This window comes from Mesoplodon mirus (genome assembly GCF_964341445.2).
Source record: "Mesoplodon mirus genome assembly, chromosome: 1".
Taxonomy (NCBI): Eukaryota; Metazoa; Chordata; class Mammalia; order Artiodactyla; family Ziphiidae; genus Mesoplodon; species Mesoplodon mirus.
Window position 1 is genome coordinate 27,878,489 of NC_138976.1, and position 16,613 is coordinate 27,895,101.

Genomic DNA, 16,613 nt, shown 5'->3' on the forward strand with positions numbered 1-16,613 from the left:
TCAGCAATTTTTTAAAAAAAGATTGAATTACTGATATATGCAACTTGGATGATTTACAGGGGAATGAAATGAATTTTAAAAAGCTAATCCCAAATGGTTAGATACTGTATGATTTTGTTTATATAACAGTCTTGAAATGACAGAATTATGGGGAACAGATTAGTGGTGGCTAAGGTTCAGGGATTGGGGCTGGGGGGAGATGGCTATACAAGGGTACTATTAGGGAATCCTTGTGGTGGTGGAAATATTCTATATCTTGATTGTATCAATGTCAATATTCTTGTTGCGATATTGTTCTAAAATTTTGCAAGATCTTATCATAGGGGAAACTGTGTAAAGGGTCATGTGTTCGCTCTATATTACTTCTTACAACTGATGTGAATCTACCATTGTCTCAAAGTAAAAGGTTAATTTAAAAAATAAGTATGGGGGGACTTCCCGGGTGGCGCAGTGGTTGGGGGTCCGCCTGCCGATGCGGGGGGCGCGGGTTCGTGCCCCGGTCCGGGAGGATCCCACGTGCCGCGGAGCGGCTGGGCCCATGGGGCATGGCCGCTGGGCCTGCGCGTTCGGAGCCTGTGCTCCGCAGCGGGAGAGGCCGCAGCAGTGAGGGGCCTGCATACCGCAATAAATAAATAAATAAACTGTCCTTTAAAAAAATAAATAAATAATAAGTAAGGGGACTTCCCTGGCAGCGCAGTGGTTAAGAGTCCACCTGCCAATGCAGGGGACACAGGTTCAATCCCTGGTCAGGGAAGATTCCACATGCCTTTTAAAAAATAATAATAATAATAAGTATGATAAAAATGCTAAAGGATCTATTGAGAAGGCAGACAAAATACATGAAGAGACTGAGAATTTCATCTGAGCATGGAAGCTAGAAAAAAATAACCAAAGAGAAGAGTTAGAAAAAAAAATATATCAGAAATGAAGAATTCACTAGATAGACTTTACAGAGGATGGAAACAGCTGAGTAAAGAACGAGCAAACTTAAGGACATCTCAATTGAAAGTACCCAAACGAAATCACAAAAAGAAAAAAGGGTGTAAAAGAAGAACAGAGCACTTGCGATGTGTGGGACAATATCAAATGCTCTAATATATGTGTAGTTGGTGCCTTAGAAAGAGAGGAGGTAGACAGGCACAGAAGAAATGTTTAAAAAACTAATGGTTGAAAATTTGCAACTGTTGAAAAACATCACGCCACAATTGCAAGAATCTCAGCAAACCACAAAGACAAACACTAAGAAAACCACAACTATGCCATTATAGTCAAACTGATAATAATAAAATATAAAGAGCCAATCTTAAAAGCAGCCAGAGGAAAACGGAAACATTATATACAGGAGAACAAACAACACAAATAACATTTGACTTCCCATCACAAACAATGTAAGCCAGAAGACAATAAAACGAATCTTTAAAATGCTTAAAGGAAAAAAAAACCCTAAAATTCTTTATCTAACAAAAATACACTTCAAAAATGAAGGCAAAATAAAGACATTTCCAGGAAAAAAGAACAGAAACAGAAACCTGAGAGATTATGTCTGCAGTAGACCAGCACTACAAGAAATGTTAAAATGTTGAAATGATACTAGATGGACAACTGGATCTGTGGGAAAGGATGAAGACCACAAAAATGGTAATTATAAAAGCCCTTAAAAATCTTTAATATGTATGCACACACATGTATGTGTATTTAAATGTAATTAAAAGACTGTTTAAAACAAAAATAATAAAAATGCACTGTGGCGCTTATAGAATACATAGAAATAAAATATTTCTACAAAAAGGTGGGACTGGAATATAGAATTATATTGTTGAAAGATTACTGTATTACTATTTTTCAAGTAATGCAAGATTATTTGCCAGCAGACTAAAATAACTTAAAGTTACTGTCAGAAGCTCAGTTGAGCTGGAGGAGACGGAGAGCTGAGCTGCCACGTGTCAGAGTAGCTGATTAAAGTAACAAGCTAAAAGCAGAGTTAAGCCTTTGATCACTTACTGTGATGGGAGAAAGTGCCTGGGACAAGACAAGGGTCAAGGAAGGTTGTTGGATCAGCCAGACATGGAAGTGGTCTCACCCTTGAGGGAGCCCCAAAGGACCCAGCAATTTGGAGTCAGAAGATAGCAAGGGGAAAGGGCTAGGAGTAAAAAAAGAATGGGATGCTGAGTTAAGAGTGGGAAATAGTGTCCTGAAGTTTCCTTCCTCTTTGCATAAGGAGGCCTCCGTAGAGACGTCTGAAGACCTGAGACTTTTAAAAAAGGCCTGAGATAAAGATTTAAAAAAATGATGACACCTAAGAAGATGTGGTACATATATACAAAGTAATACAATATTACTCAGCCATAAAAAGAATAAAATAATGGCACTTGACGCAACATGGATGGATCTGGAGATTATCATACGAAGTGAAGTCAGACAGAGAAAGACAAATATCATATGATATTGCTTATATGCGGAATCTAAAAAAAATGATACAAAATGAACTTATTTACAAAACAGAAACAGACTCACAGACTTAAATAGCAAACTTATGGTTACCGAAGGGGAAAGGTTGGGGTGGGGGGGAGGGATAAATTGGGAGTGTGGGATTGAAATATACACACTATGATATTTAAAATAGATAACCAACAAGGACCTACTGTATAGCACAGGGAACTCTACTCAATATTCTGTAATAACGTAAATGGGAAAATAATTTGAAAAAGAATAGACATATGTATATGTATAACTGAACCACTTTGCTGTACACCTGAAACTAACACAACATTGTAAATCAACTATACTCCAATGTAAAATAAAAATCAAAGAAAAAAAAAAGATGATGAAGCCTGGTCAAGGAAGGCAAATATGAGAAGAGTATGATGAACCAGAGTGGTCTGAGTCCTTGACTGCTACTTTCTTCAGAGACTGTCATGCACTGTCTGTACCTCAAGTCTGATGTGGGGAGAGCAGCTTTCCCCCATGAAGCCTGCCAGGTAAAGACTTAGTAATTGCCCATGGTAAGGCCTGAAAAATCACATAGACGTTTTTAACCAGAGCTGGACTCCTCAGTTACATATTATAATCTCTAAAGAAAGCACACACACACACACACACACACACACACATTTAATTAACCCCCAAAGAGGTAGGTGTTCCAATTACTATGGCTGTGTAACAAACTACTCCAAAATTTAGAGATGTGCAACAGTTATTTATTATGCTCATATATTCTATGGGTCAGGAATTAGGACAGGGCTCACTGGGATCAGCTTGTCTCCATACCATGATGTCTGGTAATTCAACTGCAAGATCAAAGGCAGGGGGATAAAATCACCTGAACGCTTATTCTTTCACATGTCTGAGAGTTGATGCTGGCTCACAATTGGAGGCATCATTTTCCCTGCATGTGCGCCTCACTGTGGTCTTTCTGCATGGGCTAGTTTGGGCTTCCTCATAGCATGGTGGCTAGATTCCAAGGGTGACCATCTCAAGAGGGATAGAGGCTATATCCTTTTTATATCCTAGCCTTGGAAGTCATATGACATAATTTCTCCCATTTTATATTGTTGTAGCAGTTACAAGTACTCATCAAAATTCAAGTGGAGAGAACACAGACCCCTCCTCACAGTTGGAGAAATTTACTCACGTTGTTAAAAAAAAATGTGGAATGGGACATGTGTGCGTGTACATGTGTATTTGTGTAGCCATCTTTGGGAAATGCAATCTGCCACAACAGGAAAGAAGGAATAAATAAGTAAATAATAAATGGGATGAATATAAAACATATAACAAGATGAGAGACTTAAATCCAACCATATTAATAACTGCATTAAATATAAATGAACTAAACACTCTAATTAGTTAAAGATGCAGATCATCAAACTAATAATTGAAAAAGTAAATTGCTGGTTTTTTAGAAAGGTATTGTCAAGATAAAAGACACAGATTGAAAATAAAAGGGAAGAATAATATAGGCAACACAGATACTGAACATAAGAAAGCTAGTGGGGCTATATGTATATCAACTTTATATCAGTTTATATCAAGACTATATACAGGACTTCCCTGGTGGTCCAGTGGCTAAGACTCTGCACTCCCAGTACAGGTGGCCTGGGTTTGATCTCTGGTCAGGGAACTAGATCCCACATGCTGTAACTAAGAAGTTCACATGCTGCAACTAAAGACCCCGCATGCCGCAATGAAGACCCCACATGAAACAACGAAGATCCTGTGTGCTGCAACTGAGACCCAACATGGCCAAATAAATAAATAAATATATATATATTTTAAAAGATATATAAGTATATATATATATTTATAGCCATTTATGTCAAGACAAAGAGTATTACTAGAGATAAAGGTGGATATTTCATAATAAAGAAATCAAGTCATCAAGAAAAAATATTTTTAAATGTATATGCACTCTGTAATAACAGAGTTTCAAAATACATGAAGCAAAATTGAAAGAATTTTTAAAAATCCACGATCATAGTTGAGAAGTTTAGCAACTGTCTCTCAGTAAATGACAGTTCAAGTCGATTTTAAAAATTCAGTAAGATACCAAAGATTTGGACAACACTCCCAACCAACTTGATCTCACTGACATTTATAAAACACTACACCTCAAAACTGAAATATATATATTCTTTCTAAAGAAACCAAGTACTGATTTCTACTTAGAATGTAGGCAGCTAGAAAGAGTGTTGTTCCATCAATAATAACAAGAAAATGTGAATAATCTTGAAAATCATAACTTATATTGAATCTATCAGAGAGGTGAGGTTGCAGGGCCACTAACTAGCTTGAAATGTAAGAAAAGAAGGGTGCCTTCATGATGAAACAACCTGGTAAACCTGCAGCACAGCACAAGATGGGGCCTCCATACAAGCAGATAATTGGAATTCAGCTAAAGTTTCAGTGAATTGCTAAAGGCTGTGTGAGCTAGCATAAACACAGAAAACACCCAGAAGCTGCAGACTCAAGAGAAGTTTGCACCCAATAACAGGCTCTTCTTTGTGTACCTCACCAGATGGTTATGAGAAAGATTAGGGTAGGACAAGAAACTGGAAAAACGTTTCCGGACTTGGGCAGTCCTGGAGGAGGGTAGCAGCCACCACTGCAAGAAAGGCACAAAGCTCCACCTGAACCTTTTTTCCCTGAGGAATAAAATCCTTAAGCCACTGGGAGAGAGGATGGCCAACTGAGCCAGTTTCTTGGGACTTAAGCATTTCCCAAGATGCAGGACTTTCAGAGCTAAAACCGGGACAGTCCCAGAAAAATCAGGAGGAGTTGGTCACCCTACTGGAAAAAGAACACCAAGTCCTGTCACTCTCAAGGCACAGGAGACCTATTGTTGCTGGGGGCAGGAAAAAATGAATGGGGAAAAAACAAAACAAAACAAAAAAAAACCTTACCCCTGGAGAAGGACAGGAAACCATCCTGGACTCAAATAATTAGAGGTCTCTCATCACTTGGAGAGGGCAGGATCACTGAGAAATCTCCACCCCCAGACAGCGGGGCACAGGGCCTGTCAAAGACTGAGGCTCATCTAGGATAACAGAAAACTATCATGACCTCCCCACCACCAGGCTAGTGAGCACCAAGTAACAAGCAACAACAGTCTACCATGTAGGGTGTGTAAAAACATGGAAAGAGACACTTTCTAATGTGCAGGCACACAGGGAAGACCTAAAGTTGAGGGTGGAAAGTGAACATTGAGAAAAATACTCTAGCAAACCTACCTCCTTCTAAACACAATGTAACACCAAAAGATTTTGAAGTTGGTGATTATAGCAAATATAATCATAGCAAAAATGACAACAAAAAAAAATGAGCTCAACTCTTGACTAGATTGACCCCACTAACAGACCAGCATAAGAGGTATTTCTAGTTCAAGATGTAAATATTTATATTGATTTTTACTGTTCTACATACCACGTCTGACAATCAATTAAAAATTATGATACAACTCAATTGCAAAAATAAACAATCTGATTAAAATATGGGCAGAGGATCTAAATAGATATTTTCTCAAAGAAGGCAAACAGATGGATAACACGTACATGAAAATGTGCTCAACATCACTAATCACCAGGGAAATGCAAATCAAAATCACAACTGTTAGGACAGCTATTATCAAAAAGACAAGAAATAACAAGTGTTGATGAGGATGTGGAGAAAAGAGAACACTTGTGCATCACTGACAGGAATGTAAATTGGTACAGCCACTATGGAAAACAATATGGAGGCTCCTCAAAAAATTAAAAATTAGAAACAGAACTTCCTTATGATTTAGCAATTCCACTTCTGGGTATTTATCCCAAAGAAATGAAAACACTAATTCAAAAAGATATCTACAGCCCCATGTTCATTGTAGCACTATTTATAATAACCAAGACATGGAAACAACTTAAGTGTCCACTGACGAATGAATGAATAAATAGTATATATATATATATATATATATATATATATACAATGAAGTATTATTCAGGCATAAAAACGAAGGAAATCCTGCCATTTGTGACAACATGGATGGACCTTGAGGGCATTATGCTAAGTTATGCACACACATTATGCAGATGGCAGCTGCAGTCTGCTCCTATACAACTAAGATTAACACTGTAATTCTATGGAATCAGAAGTTAACTTTACTACTTCTGAATTCATAAACAATTCAAGTAAAACCTTTAGGACCTTTGCACTGTGAAACAACCTAATTAAAATGAAAGTAATTGTAGATGAGACTTATTTCATGCATACAGATATGATTGAGTTAAAGCTACCTGTCACTTTGTACTGCAGGATGCACAAAACATAGTAATGGGATTACAAATCAAGGAAGCAGGACTAAATTGGCCATTCCTAGGTTTAGGGTCAAGACATTTACAGTGGGAGGAGCTTCAAGACGGTGGAAGAGTAAGACGCGGAGATCACCTTCCTCTCCACAAACACATCAGAAATACATCTACATGTGGAACAGCTCCTACAGAACACCTACTGAACGCTGGCAGAAGACCTCAGACTTCCCAAAAGGCAAGAAACTCCCCACGTACCTGGGCAGGGCAAGAGAAAAAAGAAAAAACAGAGACAAAGGAATAGGGACGGGACCTGCACCAGTGGGAGGGAGCCGTGAAGGAGGAAAGGTTTCCACACACTAGGAAGCCCCTTCGCGGGCGGAGACTGCGGGTGGCGAAGGGGGTGGCCCCGGAGGAGAGCGCAGCAACAGGGGTGCGGAGGGCAAAGCGGAGAGATTCCGGCACAGGGGATCTGTGCCGATCAGCACTCACCAGCCCAAGAGGCTTGTCTGCTCACCCGCCGGGACGGGAGGGGGCTGGGAGCTGAGGCTCGGGCTTCAGAGGTCAGATCCCAGGGAGAGGACTGGGGTTGGCTGCGTTAACACAGCCTGAAGAGGCAAGTGCACCACAGCTAGCTGGGAGGGAGTCCGGGAAAAAGTCTGGAGCTGCTGAAGAGGAAAGAGACTTTTTCTTGCCTCTGTTTCCCGGTGCGCAAGGAGAGGGGATTCAGAGCGCCGCTTAAAAAAGCTCAAGAGATGGGCGCGAGACGCGGCTATCAGTGCAGACACCAGCGATGGGCATGAGATGCTAAGGCTGCTGCTGCCGCCACCAAGAAGCCTATATGCAAGGATAGGTCACTATCCGGAACCCCCTCCCGGGAGCCTATACAGCCCACCGCCAGGGTCCCGTGATCCAGGGACAACTTCCCCAGGAGAACACACGGTGCGCATCAGGCTGGTGCAACGTCATGTCAGCCTCTGCCGCCGCAGGCTCGCCCTGCATCCGTACCCCTCCCTCCCCCCGCCTGAGTGAGCCAGAGCCTCCGAATCAGCTGCTCCTTTAACCCCGTCCTGTCTGAGCGAAGATCAGATGCCCTCAGGCGACCTACATGCAGAGGCGGGGCCAGATCCAAAGCTGAACCCCAGGAGCTGTGGGAACGAAGAAGAGAAAGGGAAATTTCTCCCAGCAGCCTCAGGAGCAGCGGATTAAATCTCCAAAATCAACTTGATGTACCCTGCATCTGTGGAATACCTGAACAGACAACGAATCATCCCAAATTGAGGAGGTGGACTTTGGGAGCAAAGATATATAATTTTTTCCCCCTTTTCTCCTGTTGTGAGTGTGTATGTGTATGCTAATCTGTGTGGTTTTGTCTGTATAGCTTTGCTTTTACCATTTGTCCTAGGGTGCTGTCTGTCCGTGTTTTTTGTTTGTTTGTTTGTTACTTTTTAAAAATTTCTTCTTAATAATTATTTTTTATTTTAATAACTATTTTATTTTACTTTATTTTATCTTCCTTCTTTCTTTCTTTTCTCCCTTTTATTCTGAGCCGTGTGGATGAAAGGCTCTTGGTGCTCCAGCCAGGAGTCAGGGCTGTGCCTCTGAGGTGGGAGAGCCAAGCTCAGGACACTGGTCCACAAGAGACCTCCCAGCTCCACGTAATATCAAATGGCAAAAATCTCCCAGAGACCTCCATATCAACGCCAAGACCCAGATTCACTCTAAGACCAGCAAGCTACAGTGCTGGACACCCTATGACAAACAACTAACAAGACAGGAACACAATCCCATCGATTAGCACAGAGGCTGCGTAAAATCATAATGAGGCCACAGACACCCCAAAACACAACACAAGACGTCGTCCTGCCCACCAGAAAAACAAGATCCAGCCTCATCCACCAGAACACGGGCACTAGTCCCCTCCACCAGGAAGCCTACACAACCCACTGAACCAACCTTAGCCACTGGGGACAGACACCAAAATTAATGGGAACTACGAACCTGCAGCCTGCGAACAGGAGACCCCAAACACAGTAAGATAAGCAAAATGAGAAGACAGAAAAACACACAGCAGATGAAGGAGCAAGGTAAAAACCCACCAAACCTAACAAATGAAGAGGAAATACGCAGTCTACCTCAAAAAGAATTCAGAATAATGATAGCAAAGATGATCCAAAATCTTAGAAATAGAATGGAGAAAATACAAGAAACGTTCAACAAGGAACTTGAAGAACTAAAGAGGAAACAAACGCTGATGGACAACACAGTAAATGAAATAAAAAATTCTCTACAAGGGATCAATAGCAGAATAACTGAGGCAAAAGAACAGATAAGTGACCTGGAAGATAAAATAGTGGAAATAACTACTGCAGAGCAGAATAAAGAAAAAAGAATGAAAAGAATTGAGGACAGTCTCAGAGACCTCTGGGACAACATTAAATGCACCAACATTCGAATTATAGGGGTCCCAGAAGAAAAAGAGAAAAAGAAAGAGACTGAGAAAATATTTGAAAAGATTATAGTTGAACACTTCCCTAATATAGGAAAGGAAACAGTTAATCAAGTCCAGGAAGCACAGAGAGTCCCATACAGGATAAATCCAAGGAGAAACATGACAAGACACATATTAATCAAACTATCAAAAATTAAATACAAAGAAAACATATTAAAAGCAGCAAGGGAAAAACAACAGATAACACACAAGGGAATCCCCATAAGGTTAACAGCTGATCTTTCAGCAGAAACTCTGCAAGCCAGAAGGGAGTGGCAGGACATATTTAAAGTGATTAAGGGGAAAAACCTACAACCAAGATTACTCTATCCAGCAAGGATCTCATTCAGATTTGATGGAGAAATTAAAACCTTTACAGACAAGAAAAACCTGATAGAGTTCAGCACCACCAAAGCAGCTTTACAACAAATGCTAAAGGAACTTCTCTAGGCAAGAAACACAACAGAAGTAAAAGACCTACAATAACAAACCCAAAACAATTAAGAAAATGGGAATAGGAACATACATATCACTAATTACCTTAACTGTAAATGGACTAAATGCTCCCAACAAAAGACACAGATTGGCTGAATGGATACAAAAACAAGACCTATGTATATGCTGTCTAAAAGAGACCCACTTCAGACCTAGAGATACATACAGACTGAAAGTAAGGGGATGGAAAAAGATATTCCATGCAAATGGAAATCAAAAGAAAGCTGGAGTAGCAATTCTCATATCAGACAAAATAGACTTTAAAATAAAGACTATTAGAAGAGACAAAGAAGGACGCTACATAATGATCAAGGGATCGATCCAAGAAGAAGATATAACAATTGTAAATATTTATGCACCCAACATAGGAGCACCTCAATACAAAAGGATAATACTAATAGCCATAAAAGGGGAAATCGACAGTAACACATTCATAGTAGGAGACTTCAACACCCCACTTTCACCAATGGACAGATCATCCAAAATGAAAATAAATAAGGAAACACAAGCTTTAAATGATACATTAAACAAGATGGACTTAATTGATACTTATAGGACATTCCATCCAAAAACAACAGGATACACATTTTTCTCAAGTGCTCATGGAACATTCTCCAGGATAGATCATATCTTGGGTCACAAATCAAGCCTTGGTAAATTTAATACAGTTGAAATTGTATCAAGTATCTTTTCCGACCGCAATGCTATGAGACTAGATATCAATTAAAGGAAAAGATCAGTAAAAAATACAAACACATGGAGGCTAAACAATAAATGACTTAATAACGAAGTGATCACTGAAGAAATCAAAGAGGAAATAAGAAAATACCTAGAAACAAATGACAATGGAGACACGACAACCCAAAACCTATGGGATGCAGCAAAAGCAGTTCTAAGAGGGAAGTTTATAGCAATACAATCCCACCTTAAGAAACAGGAAACATCTTGAATAAACAACCTGACCTTGCACCTAAAGCAATTAGAGAAAGAACAAAACACCCCAAAGTTAGCAGAAGGAAGGAAATCATAAAAATCAGATCAGAAATAAATGAAAAAGAAATGAAGGAAACGATAGCAAAGATCAATAAAACTAAAAGCTGGTTCTTTGACAAGATAAAAAAAATTGATAAACCATTAGCCAGACTCATCAAGAAAAAAAGGGAGAAGATTCAAATCAGCAGAATTAGAAATGAAAAAGGAGAAGTAACAACTGACACTGCAGAAATACAAAATATCATGAGAGATTACCACAAGCAACTCTATGCCAATAAAATGGACAACCTGGAAGAAACGGACAAATTCCTAGAAATGCACAACCTGCCAAGACTGAATCAGGAAGAAATAGAAAATATGAACAGACCGATCACAACCACTGAAATTGAAACTGTGATAAAAAATCTTCCAACAAACAAAAGCCCAGGACCAGATGGCTTCACAAGCAAATTCTATCAAACATTTAGAGAAGAGCTAACACCTATCCTTCTCAAACTCTTCCAAAATATAGCAGAGGGAGGAACACTCCCAAACTCATTCTACGAGGCCACCATCACCTTGATACCAAAACCAGACAAGGATGTCACAAAGAAAGAAAACTACAGGCCAATATCACTGATGAACATAGATGCAAAAATCCTCAACAAAATACTAGCAAACAGAAGCCAACAGCACATTAAAAGGATCATACACCATGATCAAGTGGGGTTTATTCCAGGAATGCAAGGATTCTTCAATATATGCAAATCAATCAACGTGATACACCATATTAACAAACTGAAGGAGAAAAACCATATGATCATCTCAATAGATGCAGAGAAAGCTTTCGACAAAATTCAACACCCATTTATGATAAAAACCCTGCAGAAAGTAGGCATAGAGGGAACTTTCCTCAACATAATAAAGGCCATATATGACAAACCCACAGCCAACATTGTCCTCAATGGTGAAAAACTGAAACCATTTCCACTAAGATCAGGAACAAGACAAGGCTGCCCACTCTCACCACTCTTATTTAACATAGTTTTGGAAGTTTTAGCCACAGCCATCAGAGAAGAAAAGGAAATAAAAGGAATCCAAATTGGAAAAGAAGAAGTAAAGCTGTCACTGTTTGCAGATGACATGATACTATACATAGAGAATCCTAAAGACGCTACCAGAAAACTACTAGAGTTAATCAATAAATTTGGTAAAGTAGCAGGATACAAAATTAATGCACAGAAATCTCTGGCATTCCTGTACACTAATGATGAAAAATCTGAAAGTGAAATCAAGAAAACACTCCCATTTACCACTGCAACAAAAAGAATAAAATATCTAGGAATAAACCTACCTAAGGAGACAAAAGACCTGTATGCAGAAAATTATAAGACACTGATGAAAGAAATTAAAGATGATACAGGGCCTCCCTGGTGGCGCAGTGGTTGAGAGTCCGCCTGCCGATGCAGGGGATATGGGTTCGTGCCCCGGTCTGGGAGGATCCCATATGCCGCGGAGCGGCTGGGCCCGTGAGCCATGGCCGCTGAGCCTGTGCGTCCGGAGCCTGTGCTCCGCAACGGGAGAGGCCACAACAGTGAGAGGCCCGCGTACAGCAAAAAAAAAAAAAAAAAAAAAAAAAGATGATACAAACAGATGGAGAGATGTACCATGTTCTTGGATTGGAAGAATCAACATTGTGAAAATGACTCTACTACCCAAAGCAATCTACAGATTCAATGCAATCCCTATCAAACTACCACTGGCATTTTTCACAGAACTAGAACAAAAAATTTCACAATTTGTATGGAAACACAAAAGACCCCGAATAGCCAAAGCAATCTTGAGAACGAAAAATGGAGCTGGAGGAATCAGGCTCCCTGACTTCAGACTATACTACAAAGCTACAGTAATCAAGACAGTATGGTACTGGCACAAAAACAGAAAGATAGATCAATGGAACAGGATAGAAAGCCCAGAGTTAAACCCACGGACATATGGTCACCTTATCTTTGATAAAGGAGGCAGGAATGTACAGTGGAGAAAGGACAGTCTCTTCAATAAGTGGTGCTGGGAAAACTGGATAGGGACATGTAAAAGTATGAGATTAGATCACTCCCTAACACCATACACAAAAATAAGCTCAAAATGGATTAAAGACCTAAATGTAAGGCCAGACACTATCAAACTCTTAGAGGAAAACATAGGCAGAACACTCTATGACATAAATCACAGCAAGATCCTTTTGGACCCACCTCCTAGAGAAATGGAAATAAAGACAAAAATAAACACATGGGACCTAATGAAACTTCAAAGCTTTTGCACAGCAAAGGAAACCATAAACAAGACCAAAAGACAACCCTCAGAATGGGAGAAAATATTTGCAAATGAAGCAACTGACAAAGGATTAATCTCCAAAATTTATAAGCAGCTCATGCAGCTCAATAACAAAAAAACAAACAACCCAATCCAAAAATGGGCAGAAGACCTAAATAGACATTTCTCCACAGAAGATATACAGACTGCCAACAAACACATGAAAGGATGCTCAACATCTTTACTCATTAGAGAAATGCAAATCAAAACTACAATGAGATATCATCTCACACCAGTCAGAATGGCCATCATCAAAAAATCTAGAAACAATAAATGCTGGAGAGGGTGTGGAAAAAAGGGAACACTCTTGCACTGCTGGTGGGAATGTGAATTGGTACAGCCGCTATGCAGAACGGTATGGAGGTTCCTTAAAAAACTACAAATAGAACTACCATATGACCCAGCAATCCCACTACTGGGCATATACCCCGAGAAAAACATAATTCAAAAAGAGACATGTACCAAAATGTTCATAGCAGCCCTATTTACAATAGCCCGGAGATGGAAACAACCTAAGTGTCCATCATCGGATGAATGGATAAAGAAGATGTGGCACATATATACAATGGAATATTACTCAGCCATAAAAAGAAATGAAATTGAGCTATTTGTAATGAGGTGGATAGACCTAGAGTCTGTCATACAGAGTGAAGTAAGTCAGAAAGAGAAAGACAAATACTGTATGCTAACACATATATATGGAATTTAAGAAAAAAAATGTCATGAAGAACATAGGGGTAAGACAGGAATAAAGACACAGACCTACTAGAGAATGGACTTGAGGATATGGGGAGGGGGAAGGGTAAGCTGTGACAAAGTGAAAGAGCGGCATGGACATATATACACTACCAAATGTAAGGTAGATAGCTAGTGGGAAGCAGCCGCATAGCACAGGGAGATCAGCTTGGTGCTTTGTGACTGCCTGGAGGGGTGGGATAGGGAGGGTGGGAGGGAGACGCAAAAGGGAGGGGATATGGAAACATGTATATGTATAACTGATTAAATTTGTTATAAGGCAAAAAATTTAAAAATAAATAAATTAATTAAAAAATAATAATAACATAAAAGCAAAAAACTGGCAACAATTTAAAATCCAGTAATAGAATACTGGTTGAATAACTATGTAACATGCATTTATGGAATAATATGTTATTAATCAAATCTATTATTCTTAAGACTATTTAAAGATGAGTAGAAATAGTCATGGTGTGAAGGGGTCACAGGACAGGATGTCATAGCAAATTTTAAAATACAGGAAAAAAGGTTTTTTTCACTTGTTAATATACAAGAATGTTAGGTGATTATCTGGTGGATGGAAAAGATATTTTTTCTGTCTTTCCCAATTTTCTAAAAAAAAGTGCTTTTATAAATGACACGTTAAAATTAAAAAGAAGAGAGGGAGAAGTTTCTTTTTTGCTGCTTGAAATATATACTGTTGTTAAAAACGAGACAAACGCAGAATGAAGTCATTTGTGCCACAGGGCAGCAAACCCAGACAATATCTAACCTCATTATAGACTCGACCTTCCCCAGGAATGTGACCTTTAATCCGCCAATCTGGAATTTCCTGGTCAGCACTAGGAGGTAATCCACTGATAGACCCTATCCATTCCCCTTAAAGAGGGTGACCTTGCCTAAAACAATGCATTTTTGCTAGTAATTTCCTTTTTTCTGCTCCCTCTCTGCCTTTAAAAACCTTTCCTTTTCTGAAGCTCAACAGAGCAGCTCTCTATTGCTGGAGGGGATGCTGCCTGATTTATGAATCATTTAATAAAGCCAATTAGAATCTTCAAATTAATCAGTTGAATCTTTGTTATTTAGCACTGTTTGTGTAAGACCATTCATTCTACTAACACTGAATCTCTTATTTTATTAGTTTTTATGTAAGCATAGAGTTCAATGTCCCAACAGAGTAAAACTGCTAACACTTTTATAATCATTTAATTTTTTAAAAGGTAAACCTTTTATATCACATGTTTTTAGTTATCTCAGGAAACAAGTTAGCAAACCTAATTTAATCTTTCCAGGAAAACTATAGGTCATTATTCTGATATATTATATTCAGCTGTAAACCAGTGATGCCCTCTAGAGTTATTGATGAATGTGTAGTTTCCCTTCCCTGTCAGCTAAACATTCCAGGACTGCTGTTTCAGGGGGCAGTACTAGTCTCCCACCTCAATACTAGCTTCTAGGGTCATGGTACTCAAAACATCATCAGAATAACCTAGGGGCTTTATAGACAAGTTCAGGACCCACTTTTGACCTACAGAATCAGAATCTGCATTTTAAAAAGATCCCAAGTGATTCATAAGCACATTAAATTTTGAGAAACCGGGCCTCCCTGGTGGCGCAGTGGTTGAGAGTCCGCCTGCCGATGCAGGGGATGCGGGTTCGTTCCCCGGTCTGGGAGGATCCCATATGCCGCGGAGCGGCTGGGCCCGTGAGCCATGGCCGCTGAGCCTGCGCGTCCGGAGCCTGTGCTCCGCAACGGGAGAGGCCACAACAGTGAGAGGCCCGCGTACGGAAAAAAAAAAAAAAAAAAAAAAAAAAAAAAAAAAAAAAAATTTTGAGAAACCGCTCCAGGTTATGAAGGAGTAATTTCTTTGGCCCTAACATTTACATGAATGCTGGCTTTGCAGCTCTCCAGAAGAAACCAAGTGCTTTTCCACACTGCCCTCACCATCTCTTACTTCCACCTTACCCTTTGCACATTTTTCTGTGTCTCCAGATTAGAAGTAAAAGTTGTGTGGGAAATGAGATAATCAAATCCTGTACATGAAATTCAAATGTTTCCACGCTGAACCCATTTCACATAGAAGCAGAAGGGATAAACAGCTCTAATGTTTAAGTTCCAGGGCTCCAAACAGTTTGACATTCCAGGTACTTCTGAATTTCTTCAATGTAGAGGTTATTGAAAATCTGATTGTCCACTGATGACATTTATAGGGCATAACCATACTGTAACTTATTTTTCTAATAAACATACCAGAATTTATATATCCAACTAATTTCTTCCCTCTTCCAAGGAGTCACCCTAGAAAAGAAAATAAATACAATTTCCTTTGTTTAAAACCTATCACTTTTCTTTCAGAATTATTTGTAGTCAAGATAAAATATAAGCAATTCCTTCTTGTGTCATTATTCTCTAGCCATATCTAAAGTCTGAAAAAGAATAATTCCTAATTTAATCACTTCATTTTTTTATCATTCAGAATCATCTGGTTAGCTCACTATTTGAGTAATTTCCACAAATTAAGTACATGAAAGTCTGCAGACTTATCACCCTAGTGGATATTCATAAGTACTCAAGGCCACTTTTTAAAAGTTACAGAAAAGAAAAAGGGTTTGAAATAAACATCATCTCCTTTGAAGAGAATATTCATTTAGGTATAGAATCTGTTCTATCTTTTACCAAAATAACACATATTCTAACTTTTTCATTTATAATACTTAAATTAAGAAAATGACAAGGCAGAAAAGCAAATTTCACATTAAAAAAT

The 16,613-nt window shown here is 39.1% G+C and overlaps 1 protein-coding gene across 1 annotated transcript in view; it reads right to left on the bottom strand.

Annotated features, from left to right (window-relative positions):
* LOC309806704 (bile acid-CoA:amino acid N-acyltransferase-like) overlaps window positions 1-16,142 on the bottom strand; it is a gene marked incomplete at its 5' end in the record, with an annotated part of 43,033 nt that extends 26,891 nt beyond the window's left edge. The window contains one exon of the mRNA XM_082625655.1: window positions 16,100-16,142. Coding sequence (XP_082481781.1) covers window positions 16,100-16,142 — 43 coding nt within the window. The remainder of the gene's footprint in view (window positions 1-16,099) is intronic.
* Between the last annotated feature and the right edge of the window lie 471 nt (window positions 16,143-16,613).